This window comes from Amblyomma mixtum, chromosome 3 (genome assembly GCF_055824585.1).
Source record: "Amblyomma mixtum isolate Tamu chromosome 3, ASM5582458v1, whole genome shotgun sequence".
Classification (NCBI taxonomy): domain Eukaryota; kingdom Metazoa; phylum Arthropoda; class Arachnida; order Ixodida; family Ixodidae; genus Amblyomma; species Amblyomma mixtum.
In genome coordinates this window covers 376,990,731-377,007,094 of record NC_143014.1, presented here as the reverse complement: position 1 = coordinate 377,007,094, position 16,364 = coordinate 376,990,731, and the positions used below count along the sequence as shown (strand labels likewise).

At 53.4% G+C, this 16,364-nt stretch overlaps 1 protein-coding gene and 1 pseudogene across 1 annotated transcript; one reads left to right on the top strand and one right to left on the bottom strand.

The window, feature by feature from the left end:
- The first annotated feature begins 4,640 nt into the window (after nucleotides 1-4,640).
- LOC149356859 (uncharacterized) lies at nucleotides 4,641-5,248 on the top strand (annotated as a pseudogene).
- Nucleotides 5,249-5,296: 48 nt separating this feature from the next.
- On the bottom strand, nucleotides 5,297-15,968 carry LOC149356858 (uncharacterized). Its single transcript, XM_089576448.1, has 7 exons — nucleotides 15,775-15,968; nucleotides 14,332-15,025; nucleotides 14,002-14,204; nucleotides 13,695-13,879; nucleotides 12,062-12,192; nucleotides 11,536-11,538; nucleotides 5,297-5,467 (listed from the first exon to the last, which is right to left on the bottom strand). Exons 2-7 carry the CDS (start codon nucleotides 15,016-15,018, stop codon nucleotides 5,297-5,299), a joined length of 1,380 nt encoding a protein of 459 aa, XP_089432574.1. The 5' UTR covers nucleotides 15,019-15,025; nucleotides 15,775-15,968.
- Nucleotides 15,969-16,364: the final 396 nt, after the last annotated feature.

Here is a 16,364-nt window from a genome sequence, read left to right as displayed (position 1 = left end):
CAAGCACTGCACCACCTTGATCAAGCACAGCGCAGTCAGAAGAAACCTGTAGTCAAAACAATGCAGATGACGAGGGGCTAACTAGCCTCACCGTAGGTGCAGACTGCGACATTGAACCCATGCAGTTGGCAGAGCAGCCACTGGACTCTCCTCTTGTGAGGATCTGTGGGAGATTACAGGTTGTATTTTACACGAACACAAAAGTACAAACAATAAACGAGGCGGCTTTTATAGGAAAGGAAACCAATTTCAGTATGGGCGTGAAAAAAGGAAAGGAACAAGAGAGCAACGCAACAACACACGGGAAAAACACACGGGGGAACAGAACAAAGTGCTTACGAAAAATACAGGACAAAGAAAGTCAAAAAGGACAGTCACACTACTTGTCTCTCATTCGAGCGTCGAGAGGGGAGGACTGGCTGGGTGTCGGGCAGTCAGGGAGTCTCTGGGCGTTCCAGTGTCGATGCAACGCTACCGCAGCGTCGGTGTCTGTGGCTCCCAGCACGGTTCCCAGGTCTGGTATCCCGGAAAGGCCACGTAGGCACCAGAGGCGGCCTGTGTGGAGCAGCTGACGGATGGACGGAGAAGAGTGGCGCCAGGGCCTGGTGGTTGAGGCTCTCGACGATGGATGTCCAGGTCTGGTGGCCCGGACGTCTGCGGCTGAGGCCCAAGCCCGGAACTCGGGGAGCCAGCAGAACTCGTCCACGTCCGTCGCCCACCGCGCTCTTCTCTTCTCTGTCACGTAATCCTCTTCTACCTGTCCCAGCGTTCCCCTCCGCACGCGCTCCTCGTGCTTTTTCTTCTTCTCCTCACAAACGACGCTGGGTGGCGCTGTCTCCTTACAGAAGGCCCCCTCTTCGGAAGTTTTTTCCAAGGGAAAGAACTCAACTTCAGGAGAGCGACCCCAGAAGCGTTCGACGATCGCACCACAGAACACCACACCACAGCGCGCACACTACACGCCACACATAATCCGATGGTCGTCAATGCTCGAAGCGTCCACAGACATTCGCACACACAGCACAGGGAGTATATGAAATGTCAACGTAAAGCGTCCATAGAGGGCGAAGAAACACGGAAGCGTAAAAAGTAGATAGCCGACGCTCAAAAACAAACATGAACAAACAAAAACAATTCCAACAAGAACAGGTGTGGGCTACATTCTTCCGTATTCCATTGTTCACATCAAACCACTTCACCGTCGCGAGAACTCTTTCAGCTAGTACTTCCGTTTTCTTTTGTGAAACCGTTTTCTCCAAACCGACCTCGGTCTCCACCATGATTTTAGATGTTCCCGTCCTACGATGTTATTCACTCTGTTCTCCCTTGCCTTCGACACAGTCCGTTGACACATATCACACGATCTGACATAATTCTTAATGTCAGCCTGTACACCGGGCCAGTAAAACTCACTGAGCACCCTAGCTATTGTTTTCTGTATTCCTTGATGGCCGGATAATGCACTCTTATGCGCCAACTTAAGGACTTGCGTGCGTAAGCCCTTCGGTACCACCGCTTGCTCAACGACTCGGCCGGGACACACTTGGTATGTTCGGAAAAGAACACCGTCATCTGTATCAAAAGAGTGGGCGGTCTGTCCCTTGCCACGAAATATTTGCCCCAACTTCCTGCGACACACCTCTAAGGTCGGGTCTTTTTCCTGTTTGAGGCGAAACTCCGGCCGTGACAAGTGGAGTGTGTTCAGAGTGGGGCTTTTACTACTCTCTGAAACCTTTGCTGTCACCGTAAAGGAAGGAACATCGACCGAACTCGTCATGGCAAGGGAAACTGCCTGATCAGTTAGAACTTTCGGGTCGATCGAGAATGGAGGTTTAGCGCCAGGGACATTGCCTATTATGATGTCGTACAGGGGTGTAGACAAGCACCGCGCGATGGCCTTACCGGAGAAATATGGAGAAGAAATCACCACCTCCGCTTCCGGAACTTCTACACGGGTCCCATTGGCCAAGAATAATGTAGCCTGTTTCCCTGTACGTGCCGCTGCCGGTACAAGGGACTCACGCACAACAATGCCGGTGCTGCCCGTATCCCGTAATACCGAACCGGGCTGGCCGAACACCTCACCGTGCCCCACGGGCATAGCAGTTTCCACCGGGTTGGAAGGACAGACCATCTCCCCTAACTGGCCCTCTACGCGCGTTACTTCTGCAGGGTTATCGGGATGTGAATATCGAGGTGTCATGCAACAGGCGGACTCCTCACGGTCTCCTGGTCTCTTAGCTTTGCATGACTGGGCATCATGTCCTACCTCGCGGCACCAGGTGCAATACAATTGCTTCGGCCTCGCCCGACAATCTGACGCCTTGTGCCCAGTCTTCTCGCAAAGAAAACACCGAAGGCGGGACTGTGGACCTGAAATCTCGTCTTTGGTTTTACCTATCGTGTGCTCCCCCTTTTCTTTAAAGACCAACAAGTTATTTTGCCGTTGTGCTTCGAGAAAATGATCGGCAGCCTCCGCCAGCTTGCAAACTGTCTTGCCCTCCCGCTCACGTAAGAAAAGGGCTAAACGGAAATGACAGTTGTTCAGGAATTGCTCGCTCACAACCATCTCGCGAACCACATCAAAAGTGCGGCCTTCCCCCCGCATCTCGACCCAACGGTCAAAGAAACTAAACAACCTGGCAGCATATTGCGAGGCCGTTTCGCCATCCTGGGGCTTGCTCTGGCGAAACTTTTCCCGGTACCCTTCCGCGGTGAACCTAAACCTCTGAAGCAAGGCAAGCTTCGCTTTGTCATAGTCCACTGAATCCTCAGGCGAGAGCCGACAGAAGACTCTAAGTGCTCCGCCACCAAGGCACAAGCTCAACGCCGTTGCCCACTTTTCTTTTGGCCAGCCCTGCACCGTGGCCACATGCTCAAACCTCTTTAAGTAGGCATCGAGGTCATCCCGTGCCTCATTATACTGTGGTATGAGTGCGTGCGGGTTAATGGAGCTGGCCGGTGCGACGCTACGCTCTCCACGGTCACTTGGAGGATTTGCGCCACCCTCCATGAGCCTTATTTGTAGCTGCAAGTTCCGCGCCTCTAACTCCAATTTCTGTTTCTCCGTCTCTAAATTCCGTGCCTCTAATTCCAATTTCTGCTTCGCAGCTTCACGCTCCGTCTCTAAATTCCGTGCCTCTAACTCCAATTTCTCCTTAGTAGCTTCTCGCTCTAACTCCAATTCCTGCTTCGCAGCTTCAGGCTCAGCGGCTCTCTTCCCGTGCCTTACGAAGCTCGTCCTCCACCCACGCTCGTAACTCCGCGCCGCACAAGCCCATGCGCTCGCCTAAAGCAACCAAATCTGACGCGCTCATACTGTGCCTAAATTAACACACCAGGCAAAGAAATGAAAACCGACCTCGTCCTGTCGTGGACGCCAAATTTGTGAGGATCTGTGGGAGATTGCAGGTTGTATTTTACACGAACACAAAAGTACAAACAATAAACGAGGCGGCTTTTATAGGAAAGGAAACCAATTTCAGTATGGGCGTGAAAAAAGGAAAGGAACAAGAGAGCAACGCAACAACACACGGGAAAAACACACGGGGGAACAGAACAAAGTGCTTACGAAAAATACAGGAAAAAGAAAGTCAAAAAGGAAATGCACACTACTTGTCTCTCATACGAGCATCGAGCGGGGAGGACTGGCTGGGTGTCGGGCAGTCAGGGAGTCTCTGGGCGTTCCAGTGTCGATGCAACGCTACCGCAGCGTCGGCGTCTGTGGCTCCCAGCACGGTTCCCAGGTCTGGTATCCCGGAAAGGCCACGTAGGCACCAGAGGCGGCCTGTGTAGAGCAGCTGACGGATGGACGGAGGAGAGTGGCGCCTGTGCCTGGTGGTTGAGGCTTTTGACGACGGATGTCCAGGTCTGGTGGCCCGGACGTCTGCGGCTGAGGCCCAAGCCCGGAACTCGGGGAGCCAGCAGAACTCGTCCATGTCCGTCGCCCACCGCGCTCTTCTCTTCTCTGCCACGTAATCCTCTTCTACCTGTCCCAGCGTTCCCCTCCGCACGCGCTCCTCGTGCTTTTTCTTCTTCTCCTCACAAACGACGCTGGGTGGCGCTGTCTCCTTACATCTCTTCAGCAGTGTATGGAGCCTGAAGCTTGTTCTGTGTGCCCCAACCTAAAAGCGGAGCTTCAAGCCAAATACGAGGAGCTTAAAGGCCTCTATGCTTATGTGACACATCTCAAGAGTTCTCTAGAAAAAGTGACACGTGAACTTCAAGAAAAAACGAAGGAGAGGTCTGAGGTAGCAACACACTGAAAATCTCCAGGAGCAGCTCGAAATGGCCAAACAGGAACTGCAAGAAGTTCAAGCACTCAATGAAAAATATGAACAAACCAGATTCACTGTTGACAGATTCAAGAATGACGACAGTAATATGCAGTTCTACACAGGGCTAATCAGCTACCAGCATTTTCCCAAGCTGCTGTTGCTGTTAAAACCAGGTGAAAATGCATGCAATGTGTAGAACAAGAAGCTATGTCTGCCCAATGATGATGTGAGATGGCGTCCTCGCAAGCTTTCTGCAGAGGAAGAGCTATTCCTCACACTAGTGAAGCTCAGGACCGGATTTTTCCACCCACATCTGTCTCTGTTAGTACAGTGTATAGAGTGTTTTCCAGCTGGGTGAACTTTATGTATCTACAGCTGGGAAAAGTTCCTGTGTGGGCGCCCCGAAGTGTGATTTACCGCCACATGCCTGCTGCTTTCCGTGACCGCTACCCCTCCACAAGAGTGATTATTGATGCCACAGAGATTGGATGTGAAGTATCAAGCTCCCTTGTAACGCAGTCTGGGACGTATTCAAACTATAAGTCAGCTAACACTTTCAAGGCGTGTGTCACCAGATGGTCTGTTGACTTTTGCGTCCGAACTTTTCATGAGGTCCCTCTCTGATAGAGAACTAGTAATCAGAAGTGGATTTCTCGAACAAACGTTCTCTCCTGGAGACTCGGTCATGGCCGATGAAGGCTTCAAAATCAATGACCTGTTGGAAGAAAAAGGGATTGGCCTGAATATTCCACCATTCCTGAGAAAGGACCAGTTTGAAAGGAAAGATGTTCGACACTCAAGATATTGCAGCATGTCGCATCCACGTCGAGAGACGAATACAGCGCATTAAGTGTTACCATATCTTTGACCGCATCATACCACTATCCCTTGGTCCACTGATAAATCAGATGTGGGGAGTCTGTGCAGTGCTAAGCAACATGCAAAGTCCTTTGATTGTAGAATCGCAATAACATTCTTCAGGTGTTTACTTCAAGCATGCCTGAAGCAGATGCATTTGTTCAGTGCCTTAGCTTCTTTACGTGGAAAGGCAACAAGGTATTAAAGGAGAAATCGTCCAACACACTCGCCATATTCTTCCACTTTTGAGCACAAAAACGTATCCTCTGCACAATGAGGAAGTGCGGGCCAAACACTATAAAGTCTGCCCATTGTGTATGGGTCACACCCATCTGACCATTGTAGGGTCTGCTCGCGGGCAGGTCAAATCTCGCGCCCCTCACCTCGGGTAGCCTCGGACCCCTTCTTCCCGAGTGGTGGGGCGGGGGGAGCGAGGCTAGGAGGAAGCCTTCTTAAGGCGCGACAGCGAAGGCTGGAGCTCTCTCTTGGACCAGCCCTGCCAGAGGACCACCTGACCCCGCTGCCCCACGACGACGACCGGTCCCCCTGATGTGAGATTAAACCTTTTCATACAAAGACCTGCCTCGAGTCACTGCCCGTGCGTCCCCGCGCAGAGGCGTCGCCCACAAATAATGGCGCCCAGCGTGCGGCTTTAATTAACACCTTGTGGACGATTTCTCTGCCGATTTTGGGACGTGCAGCCAGACTCGTGGCAGGCCCTCTTTGTTCGGGGCCACGCCGGACCGATAGGGTTAAGGAGCGGGTCAGGCGGAATGTTCGCGGGGTAGCGACTTGTGTAGTGTTGTAAATTTGTTAGGGGTTTTGTGTTATTTATGTAGTTTTCGGGCGTTTTCTGTTGTGTATTTCCGTGTGTTTGTAGATAGATTGTTGTGTATATGAATGTTCTTGTTGCCATGAGCAGTTAGCCGGTGCGGCCGGACAGTTAGCGCGAACTATGCCTCCCAGAAAGGATGTTTCAGCCACGGCTTTGGATGGCGGAGCAGCCGGTAGTGAGACGGCCGACGCGGCGGCCGTAATGGGGCAGGTGACTGAGATGTTCGCCGCATTAGCCCGTCAGCTCGGTTCGGTGGTTGGCGCCAGCCAGGCCGCAGCATCAGTAGCATCGGCGACAACATCGCGCCCGCGGATAAATATGGAGGTCCCCTCCTTTTCCGGGTACACGGACGCGAAATCAGTCCACGAGTTTCTACAACAACTCGAGGACTACCAGACGGCTCTGGGCGCCCCAGATGACGTAATGCTAGGGCAGGTCCTGCCTGTAGCACTCGTCGAGAGCGCGGCGCGATGGAGGCGCTGCCAGCCGACTTTCCATTCGATGGCGGTCTTCAAAGACCGTTTCCGCGCCGAGTTCTTGCCGCCTGATTATGAGCGCCGGATGCTGGAGGAGCTCGCGTTGCGCACCCAACACCCAGAGGAAAGCCTCCTCGAGTACGTACGCGCAATGAAAGAGCTATACAAGAGGGCAGATCCGACGGCAACCGACCGAGATCAGGTTGCGCGTGTGATCAGGCAGTGCCATCCACGCTTCAAGCCGTATCTGCGGGGCCGCAGTTTTACAAACCTCGAGGCCCTAGCGCAGGAGGCCAAGACCGTGCAGGCGGATTTACTGGCCGAACTGCGCTACCAGCCGCCCCCAGGCCGGCCGAATCGCTAGAACCGGGATGCGCATGGGATGGAGGCCGAGAATATGCGATGAGGGCTCGGCGCGCCGAGGTAATGGCCGTGGAAAGGCAGGAGGAACCCCCTGTTGTCCCTCGCGCGCTGGAGCCGTACGCATTCGAGCAGCGGCGTCGTGCCGGCATCACACGCCGCGCGCCGAGCGAGCGTCAGGAAGGCGCGGAGAAAGGGGAGAGTCGTCCCCAACCGCTTCGTGGAACGAGGGGCCCTCCCTCCACGCGGCGGGTGAACGACCGGCTTTGCTGGAATTGCAACCAGCCCGGTCACATGGCACGCGAGTGTCAAGCTAGGCGTATGCAGGGAAACGCCAGACGCTGGCGGTGATGTCTGGTGGCACCGGCCTTTCACCGTCAGCGGGAGAATTTCATGGTTGTCAAGGCGCTAGTCAGGAAAAGAACTCCCGCGCCGGCGACGGGGAGGCCTTTGTCCCGCTCGCCTGTAGAGCTCAGGGAGTCGTTCCGTGTTCAAGCCCATTTATGCTAGTGCAGTTAGCGGGTCGACGCTACTCTGCACTCGTAGACACGGGCTCAACGCTGTCACTGGTCGGTGACGAGGTGTACGAGGCCTGCCGGATAGGTAACATCCGTGTCAGACCGGCCGAAACCCCGTTAAGCTTAGCAGCTGGGGCGGCAAAGACAAAGGGAGCAGTGCGTCTTACGATGCGCTTTGACGGCAGAAAGCGGAGACATCGCTTCGTCTATCTGCCTGGCTTGTCGATACCAGTAATTCTGGGAAGAGATTTTCTCTCGAGCGAAGGCATTGTGCTCGACATGGGGGAGAATGGCTATCGTTACAGCCAGCTCGCCCCCCTCATTCCCTTCGAAAGCTCATCCTTGCCCGGCTGTCCTGCACAAAAGGTGGGTGTCCTCACCTGTGCGACAGAAAGGCAGGGGAGCTCCCTCGAGATGCTGAGAGACGGTGGCCCGTTAGAAGCGATTATTGCGTCTTTCTCAGGACCCAGTAGTCAGCGCCGAAGGCTCGCGGAAACTTTACTCCCGTTTTCGGATTGCTTCACGGAGAAACCGGGCAGAACCGACCTGCTTCAGCACGAGATTCAGACGGGTGATACGCGCCCTTTCAGGTGTAACCCGAGGCCGTTAAGTGCGCATAAGAGGCAGCTTCTCGACTGTGCCCTTGACGAGATGATTGATACCGGTGCGGTGAGACCCTCACAAAGTCCCTCGGCGTCACCAGTGGTTCTAGCACCGAAGAAAGATGGATCGGTCAGGCTGTGTGTTGATTATCGTAAGCTCAACTCACTGACGCCTACGGTTGCGTACCCTTTTCAGTCGATCGAGGCTGTGATGTACGCGTTAGGGAACGCGAGGTTCTTCACAGTCCTAGATGCAAGCAGAGGGTACCTGCAGATTGAGGTGGCCGAAGGTGACATCGAGAAAACCGCATTCACCTGCCACCGCGGGCTCTTCGAATTTACTCGACTCCCGTTTGGTTTGTCTAACGCCCCGAGCACGTTCATGCGACTGATGGACATAGTGCTGGGCGATGCAAGGTTCAACTACGCCATGGCGTACCTCGACGACGTTGTGATATTCTCACAGTCGTTCGAGGAGCACCTCATTCACCTGAATTCCGTTCTCGATAGAATGAGACGTGCCGGTCTAACCATCAATCCAAAGAAAGTGCAGTTGGCATCGAAGAGAGTGAACCTCTTGGGCTTTGTCGTGGATGATGGCACACTGAGACCGAATGATGACAAACTGCAGGCAATTCTGAACTACCCCTGCCCCATGGATGTGAAAAGCTTGCAGAGGTTTTTGGGGATGGTTGCGTTCTACAGGTAATTCATCCCGCGCTGTTCGGAGCTTGCAAGGCCGCTGAACCTGCTGTTGCGTAAAGGCTCGAAGTGGGTCTGGGGCAAGGAACAAAGTGACGCATTTGTTGCCTTGGCTCGCGCGATAGCGAATACCGCTAGTCTGCGCCTCCCCGACCTGAACAAGCAGTTTGTCTTGCAGACAGACGCTAGTGACTACGGTGTTGGAGCTGTTTTGTTACAGGAAGACGAGGGCAAACTGCGCCCTGTCGCGTTCGCTAGTCGCACGCTCACATCGGCGGAGCGGAATTACTCCGTGACCGAAAAGGAATGCCTGGCGATCATGTTCGCATTGTCGAAGTTCGACATGTACCTAGACGGAGCGGTCTACACCGTGCAGACAGATCATCAGGCATTGTCTTGGTTAAAGAGGCTCAAGAACCCCGCAGGCAGACTCGCGAGATGGGCGCTGACGTTGCAACGTTACGCGTACGCCATCGAGTACCGCCGGGGCAGCTTGAACAAGGTGGCCGATGCTTTATCGCGCGCACCGTGGAATGCTGGCGGAAGCGCTTCAGAGGCGCAGCCCAGCTTTGTAAAAAGCGGCGTCACCGCTGTTGGAGAGGAGGAGAGGGCGGACGGGAGTGTCGCGCCCGGTTTGGAGAAAGAGGAGACGGACAAAGGTCCCGCAAGGTGCTGTGACGGAAGGGAAACACAGCAGCTCGTGGCGGCGACCGCTCGCCTGCCTAGGAGCGAGGCAGAAAGAAATCTGTCTTGGGGAGTATAGCGGTCAGTAGAGAAGAGCTGATCGAGGCCCAGAAAGCAGACGGTCTTTGCCAGAGGGTGCTGAAGGAGCTTGCGAGCAGCGCAGCTTGCACCGGGAACGCTGAGGGCAAGTACGACGCGTATCTGCTGGGCGATGATGGCTTGCTGCTCCGCTATATTCCCCAACTTGACGAGGAAGAGGCGATAGCATCCCCTTTCCGAGTCGTGGTCCCGAGAAGGTTGCGGAAACGGTTCCTGCAGTACTTCCATGACTCAGCGCTGGCAGGCCATGGCAGCGGCAGTAAGACTTACGACAAGTTATGCCGTGTCGCGACCTGGCCAGGCATGAGAAAGGATGTGCTGGGATACGCCCGTACCTGCCCGGTATGCCAGGTAGCCAAGCCTCGGGCGGGCAAGCCCGCTGGCAAGATGAAGGCGGTAGTTAGCAACTACCCGTGGCAAGTGGTCGCGTGCGATATCATGGGACCCCTCCCTCGGTCCGCGCGCGGAAACCAATTCCTCCTGGTAATAACGGACCACTATTCCAAGTGGGTTGAGGTTTTCCCCCTTAGGAAGCTTGTGTCGGAACGAATTTGGGAAAAACTGTTGGAGACTTTCACTCGTTTCGGTTTCCCTTCCGACCTGATTACAGACAATGCTTCTTATTTAACAAGCAAAGTCTTTGTAGACTCTTGTCGGGCGCTTCAAATCCGCCACAGGAGAACGAGTCCCTACCACGCTCAGAGCAACATAACCGAGCGGGTGAATCGAAATCTGACGAGCATGCTGGTCGCGACGACCGAGCAGCACAGAGATTGGGACGCGCGGCTGTCCGAACTGGCGTTCGCTACAAGGACAACCGTGAACAGGTCAGTGGGTATTACACCCGCTTACTTGAATTTTGGGAGAGAGATCGCTTTTCCGCTAGAGAATGCCCTACTCGACGCGGCGGGGCTCGCGCCCCCTCCGCTTTCGCAGTACGCGGCAAGGCTCCGGGAGCGCCTGGAGGCAGCGCAGCGCGCAGCCCGCGAAAACCTCGATGTCGCGCGCATAGAGCAGGCGGATCAGTACAACAAAGGTCGCCGTCACGTCGTTTTCAACACGGGCGACTTAGTACTTAAGAGAACGCACCCACTTAGTAACGCAGCGCGCGGTTTCGCCGCGTCGCTAGCGCACAAGTGGGCTGGGCCGTACGAAGTTACGGCACGAACTACGCCGCTTACCTACCAGCTGCGGTTGTTGACAAACGGCGAAACCGCCGGTCCTGTGCATGTCGCTGATTTGAAGGCTTTCCACCTTCGCAAGGACGATGGCTGCGAAGCGGTGGAAAATCAGCGCGATGCGGCGATCTCACCCCCGGGAGGACGAGCAGGTAGCGGTGCGGTTCGCAACCGACGCTACAACCTGAGGACCAGGTAGCACCCGTGTCTCTCGATCAATAATCACTCGCAATGCTCTCGCCCTCTCAATATGCCTTCTAGGAAGCTCCAGCGGACCGACACCCGGGGCTCGGACTCCGGAAGGGATGGCAGACCACCGTCGAACGGTGGCCGCCATCAAGGCGCGCCATCCGGCCGGCGGCAGGGTCCACGCGAGTGGCGCCGGTTCCACGGTCGCGGTGGCCCCCACCGCCAGTCTAACCGCGCGCCTGACCACTGGAGAGAACCTCCCAGTGGTGCAGGACAACGCAAGAGGGCCAGTGACGACCAGGAGCAGGGCCCCCCTCAGCACCCAGCCGGCGCTTCGGCAGCCGAGCAGCCGCAACCCAAGCGGCCCAGGGTCCTGCGGCACGTGACCACCTAGACCACGGTCGCCAACGGAGCGGCCATCTCTTACTGCACGCGGTCCAGGTGGCGGGACCAGGCGCAGCCCCTTCGCGGCGGTGACCTCCAGGAAGTGCCGCTGCCTTTCCGCGGCCTGACTCTGGAGGAGAGGGACCAGGAGCCCCCGGCCGTGTATAATGACGAGGAGCGGGCCGGCCTGTGTTCCCTCTGCGGCACACTTGTTGTGCACCGGCCCCGCCACGAGGCCGGTGCGCTCCATAGAGCGCGCAGGGAGGCGGCGGAAAAGCGCTTGGCGGCTGCAGCACCTTCCCCCGCTGCGCCACTGCAGAGGGGCAGCCCGGAGGAGGCGGCCCTCCGCATCCTCCAGTCCAGCCGCCCAGACCTGCTGTCCCCGGCGGCCGAGGAGCTTTGGAGGGCGCTGCCGGCAGGGCCCCCAGTGGAGCCAGGCGCCTCGCTCCCCCAGGCGGCTCGTGAGGAGCCCATCCAGCTAGCGGTGAGCGGCCCCCCGGCGAGCACCCCTCCCCCCTGCGACGACTCTATGGATAACGACCCGGACCCGGAGGTCATCGAACGCCTACTGGCGGACCCCGGGACGGACGTTTGAGGGGGGGGGGGAGGAGATGTAGGGTCTGCTCGCGGGCAGGTCAAATCTCGCGCCGCTCACCGCGGGTAGCCTCGGACCCCTTCTTCCCGAGTGGTGGGGCGGGGGGAGCGAGGCTAGGAGGAAGCCTTCTTAAGGCGCGACAGCGAAGGCTGGAGCTCTCTCTTGGACCAGCCCTGCCAGAGGGCCACCTGACCCCGCTGCCCCACGACGACGACCGGCCCCCCTGATGTGAGATTAAACCTTTTCATACAAAGACCTGCCTCGAGTCACTGCCTGTGCGTCCCCGCGCAGAGGAGTCGCCCACACCATGCACCTGCATAAAGTGGTCGTGGTCCTCCCTGAGAGCAGGCGTGCAGTTCTCGTCAAATTTCACAAAGAAATCTTCACACAAAATGTCTTCCTTTTTGGCATCTCGCAGAGAATATGGGCATTTAAATATTTAAATATCAGCACGGTTTTCGCAAGGGATTTTCTTGCGACACTCAGCTCGCCGGATTTACTAACGACTTATTTACTTCTTTAGATGTCGGAATTCAAGTCGATGCTTTGTTTTTAGATTTTTCAAAGGCATTTGATCGGGTTCCCCACCATAGACTACTTCTCAAGCTATCGCACCTTAATATTCACCCTCAGGAACTACCATGGATTAAAGACTTCCTTTCATCTCGCGCTCAGTTCACTCTGTTAATGGTTCTAACTCTACAATGGCCCATGCCACATCTTGTGTGCCTCAGGGGAGTGTGCTTGGTCCCCTGCTCTTTCTAATATTTATTAATGACTTGCCAAATTGCATTTCTTCACACATTAGACTGTTTGCTGACGACTGTGTTGTGTATCGAACCATTACAAATGACTGTGACAGACAATCCTTACAAACTGACCTCGATTCTATTAACACTTGGTGTCAGTTATGGCTTATGAGCCTAAATCCCTCTAAGACAAAGCTCGTCTCCTTTACTAGAAATTCTTATCGCATACCAACCGCATACTCTCTTAATGACATAACAGTTGAGACAACTTCCACTTACAAGTATCTAGGAGTTCACCTTCAATCAGGCTTAACCTGGAACTATCATATTAACTTGATTCTATCAGCTGCTAACCGTTCTCTTGGCCTTTTAAAACGTAACCTTCGACATGCTCCGGCGCATGTGCGTAAACTTGCTTATATTACATTAATTCGACCTAAAATTGAGTACGCCTCCGCCATATGGGACCCAGATCAAGCCTACATCAAAGATAACATAGAATCCCTGCAAAACCGTGCTGCTCGTTTCATTTATTCTGACTACTCACGTTTTACTAGCGTCACGGCTTTAAAAGCTCGTGCTGGACTTGACAGCCTTTCCCATCGTCGTAAACAGGCTCGCTTAACTATTTTCACAAAATTTACCATCATCCGTTGCTTCACGACGATTTCTTTCACTTACCCTCAGCAGTGTTTTCACACCGTGACCATCCTTTCAAAATCAAACGCATCACATGTCGCAATTCAAGTTATGCTAAATCATTTATACCTAAAACCATTATTGATTGGAACCGGCTGCCTTACACAATCGCAACTGAAACGAATGCGACATCATTTCATGAACTTTTAAAAAATCAAAGCCATGTGTAGTTTTCTTCTAGTTTTGTTCTGCTCACCGCAATGTGTTCGAGTTTTGCTTTTCGTTCTGTTTATTCCGTTGTTTTCATCTTTGTGTTTTCTTTTCTTGGTTTTTTTTTATTTTGTTTATTTTGTGTCTTGTTGTTCCGCCACATTTCGATTCTTGCTGACTACCAGTTATTGCTCTTTTCTTGCTTCTTTTTTTTGCCCTGTTACTCATGTTAATGTTCCTTCTATGTACTCAAGTTGAAATTTTTACCACCCCCTATGTAATACCCTCGTGAAGAGGGCCTTTAGGGGTATCTTGAAATAAATAAATAAATAAATTTAACTTCAACAGTGCCCCACGGGAAAGGCTCGTAAGGGTCAAAGGCAATGGCGTCAGGTGATGCTCCAAGCCACGGTTTCTCTGGATCCACGAAAAGGCCGCAGTTCATCACCTCCACAGGATGGCCAGCTGAAGCCATTGTTTCCTTGTATCGCAAGAGTGCGTCGCTTTCGTTAGCGATTCCATACCTGAAATAAAGCAAACATGTTACATAAGGAACGCCAGACTGTCTTTCTCTGGCTACGTACACTATGGCTGCGTAGGGTATGTGCACTGCCCAATTACAATTAATTTCAAAATATGCACATACCTAACAGCCCTAACACGAGACAAGTCCTTCGTAGCAGTCAGGTTGGTCAGTCCCTTCTCTGTCCACTGCTTGCGGTTCATCGCAACTCCAAAATTAGATGCTGTCAAGCGGTAGGCTCGTGCCCGCATCCACGTTGGGCTCAGCCTTTGTTTCCTTGAAGCTTTCTCTAGTTGCTGGGCCTCAGCTGGTGTCACAACTATCCCCTAAAAATAAAATAAGTTTTAGCTTTTGTAATTGCTGCAGACAAAGCACATGTCACAAGCACCACTATGTTTTAAGAGATGGGATGTTTTTACTACAAGGAACAAAAAACAGGTCTAAGAAAAATACCCTGAGTATTGATGCAGTAGGTCCATCCACTCCATCAGGAATCACCCAAGGTATGATGCCACAGAAGCACTCAAGGGGTTGTGGTGTCTCCCACAGCTGTTGTTGCTTCTTTTTTAGCTCTTCAGACAGTAGAACAGAAAATCCATGTGGCTCGAGTGACTGCTGGTAGCTCAGCAGGCAGCCCTTTATACGCTTGCCATATTTGGTATCGACAGCCTCACTGTAGTCGGCAGCTTGCAGAACAGCTGCAAAGTGTTCCATCCCTTCCAGTGTACTTATTGCATCTGCAAAATCTTTTATGTCTTTTTGCTGCTGCTCGATAGATTCATTTGCAACATGACCCTCGTACACCTTCGAGGTACGCGGAATGGATTGCCCACCTTCTGTGACTTTTCTCCAGTCAATTCTTTGTACGCTGGTTCCACGTAGAGGGTTTCGCCTTGGCACTCGCCACTGCTGAGGCAAATCAGTTGGGGACAGGTGTTGTGGCGCCTCCAAAAACCCCTTTTCCTGCAGCAGTGCCACAATCCTCAGCACGGCTTGCAAGTGGTTGAAGACATACTTCCCAGCAGCACACCCACACTGGCCACCAAGCACGTCACCTAGCCGCGACAAGGCTGCTGAAACAGCATACGGTGGCTGTGTTTTCTTTTGGCTTCTATAGCAGCTGGCCCTCACGAACACCATGTTGTTTCTGAAATAAAAATAACACCTACGTCAGCGTTTGTTGCGTGATTAAAACAGACTCGTCTGATACAGTATCAAAGCATTAAAAAAATGAGCAAAACAATGATGAGAACAAAGTCCACTGCACAGCTCGCAGTACTGCTTTGCGTTATCGCCTTGTTGTGGTCTTACTCGAAGTGCACTACATGCTTGCTGCCCGAAGCAGTACACCCATCGTGTGCTTGATGTAGACGGTACTCGAGCGGTGTGCTGCCAAGAAGACGAAGTGACACTTTATCGCAGCTGTTTTACTAGTAGTACCGTGTCAGCGCTTGCGCTGTTCTCGCGCCTACTCGGCTGCGCTCGAGCGGATGTATCGGCATAAATCAATACCTGCTTCAGAACTACGCTGTATTTTCTCGACACGGTAACACTAGTCTATGAGGACATGCTTCCTAGAACTAAATACCCTACACGGCAGGCTACACAACGGCCACATCACGATCTCTACGCGCAGCTTGAAAACCCAGAAAATGAGACAACAAACGTGTACCACGCACGCAGGACAGGTCCGCAACCCCCGCAGCTTAATCGTATTTAATCATGCGCCCACTTTTTATCCTGACATTCAAAACAACACGTATTTAAAAAAAAGCAAGATAGTGTCACTGCAACTGGCGCATTAACAACGCAGCATGGCTTTCAAAGGCCACCTAATATTCGGTTTTAACAGCTTTTAAAGCGCCAAAACGAAAAAAGAAAAAAAAAGTTACTTACGTTGTGCACGAATAGTTTGCCAACACAGATGATGCAACGACTTAGCTCTCGGTGGCAAGCTTGTACGCCTTTCGTTGGCATTTCGTCGTCGCCGTCAACCGCGACACGTACGCTTCAATATGCTCACTGCGAAGCGGCGGCAAATCCGCGAGGTTTTTTACCCAGGCACACACTGGGTAAACAATGTCGCTCATTGCGATGGAGTGCACTACGAAAATATGCCTTCGCAGCAGCAGCAGCGGCTTGGCAATAAAAGCGGGCGATGTAATCGGCTCGGCGCTCAGCAAGCAACGCGTAGTCAAGGGTTTGCCAACCAGCAGAATGCGAGGCCGCCGAGGCTTCCCCTAATATGGCAGAAGCCTTCCCAGGGTGCTTTTCGAAATCGAAACCGAAACCGTTTATCACCGACAGGTGGCGTATTTTTGCACGGGGACTATTCCATCCCAGTGGAGATGTGCCCTCCACGTGCGCCCTCTTCCTGCGAACATGAAATGAGAGCACCATAATAGCCGGTGCCTGGCTCGGTCGGCAGCCCTGGCCCGCCACTATGGATCAAAACCCAGCGTATTCTAAGTGGAAGCCTCCGGCCC

What these genes read in the sequence shown, in the direction of transcription:
- LOC149356858 (XM_089576448.1), bottom strand. Translation starts at nt 15,018, where the DNA reads ATGGTGTTCGTGAGGGCCAGCTGCTATAGAAGCCAAAAGAAAACACAG. An exon ending in CTACTGCATCAATACTCAGG is followed by an intron (nt 14,205 to 14,331) that starts GTATTTTTCTTA and finishes TTTTATTTTTAG; the next exon opens with GGGATAGTTGTGACACCAGC. An exon ending in TCTCGTGTTAGGGCTGTTAG is followed by an intron (nt 13,880 to 14,001) that starts GTATGTGCATAT and finishes GCTTTATTTCAG; the next exon opens with GTATGGAATCGCTAACGAAA.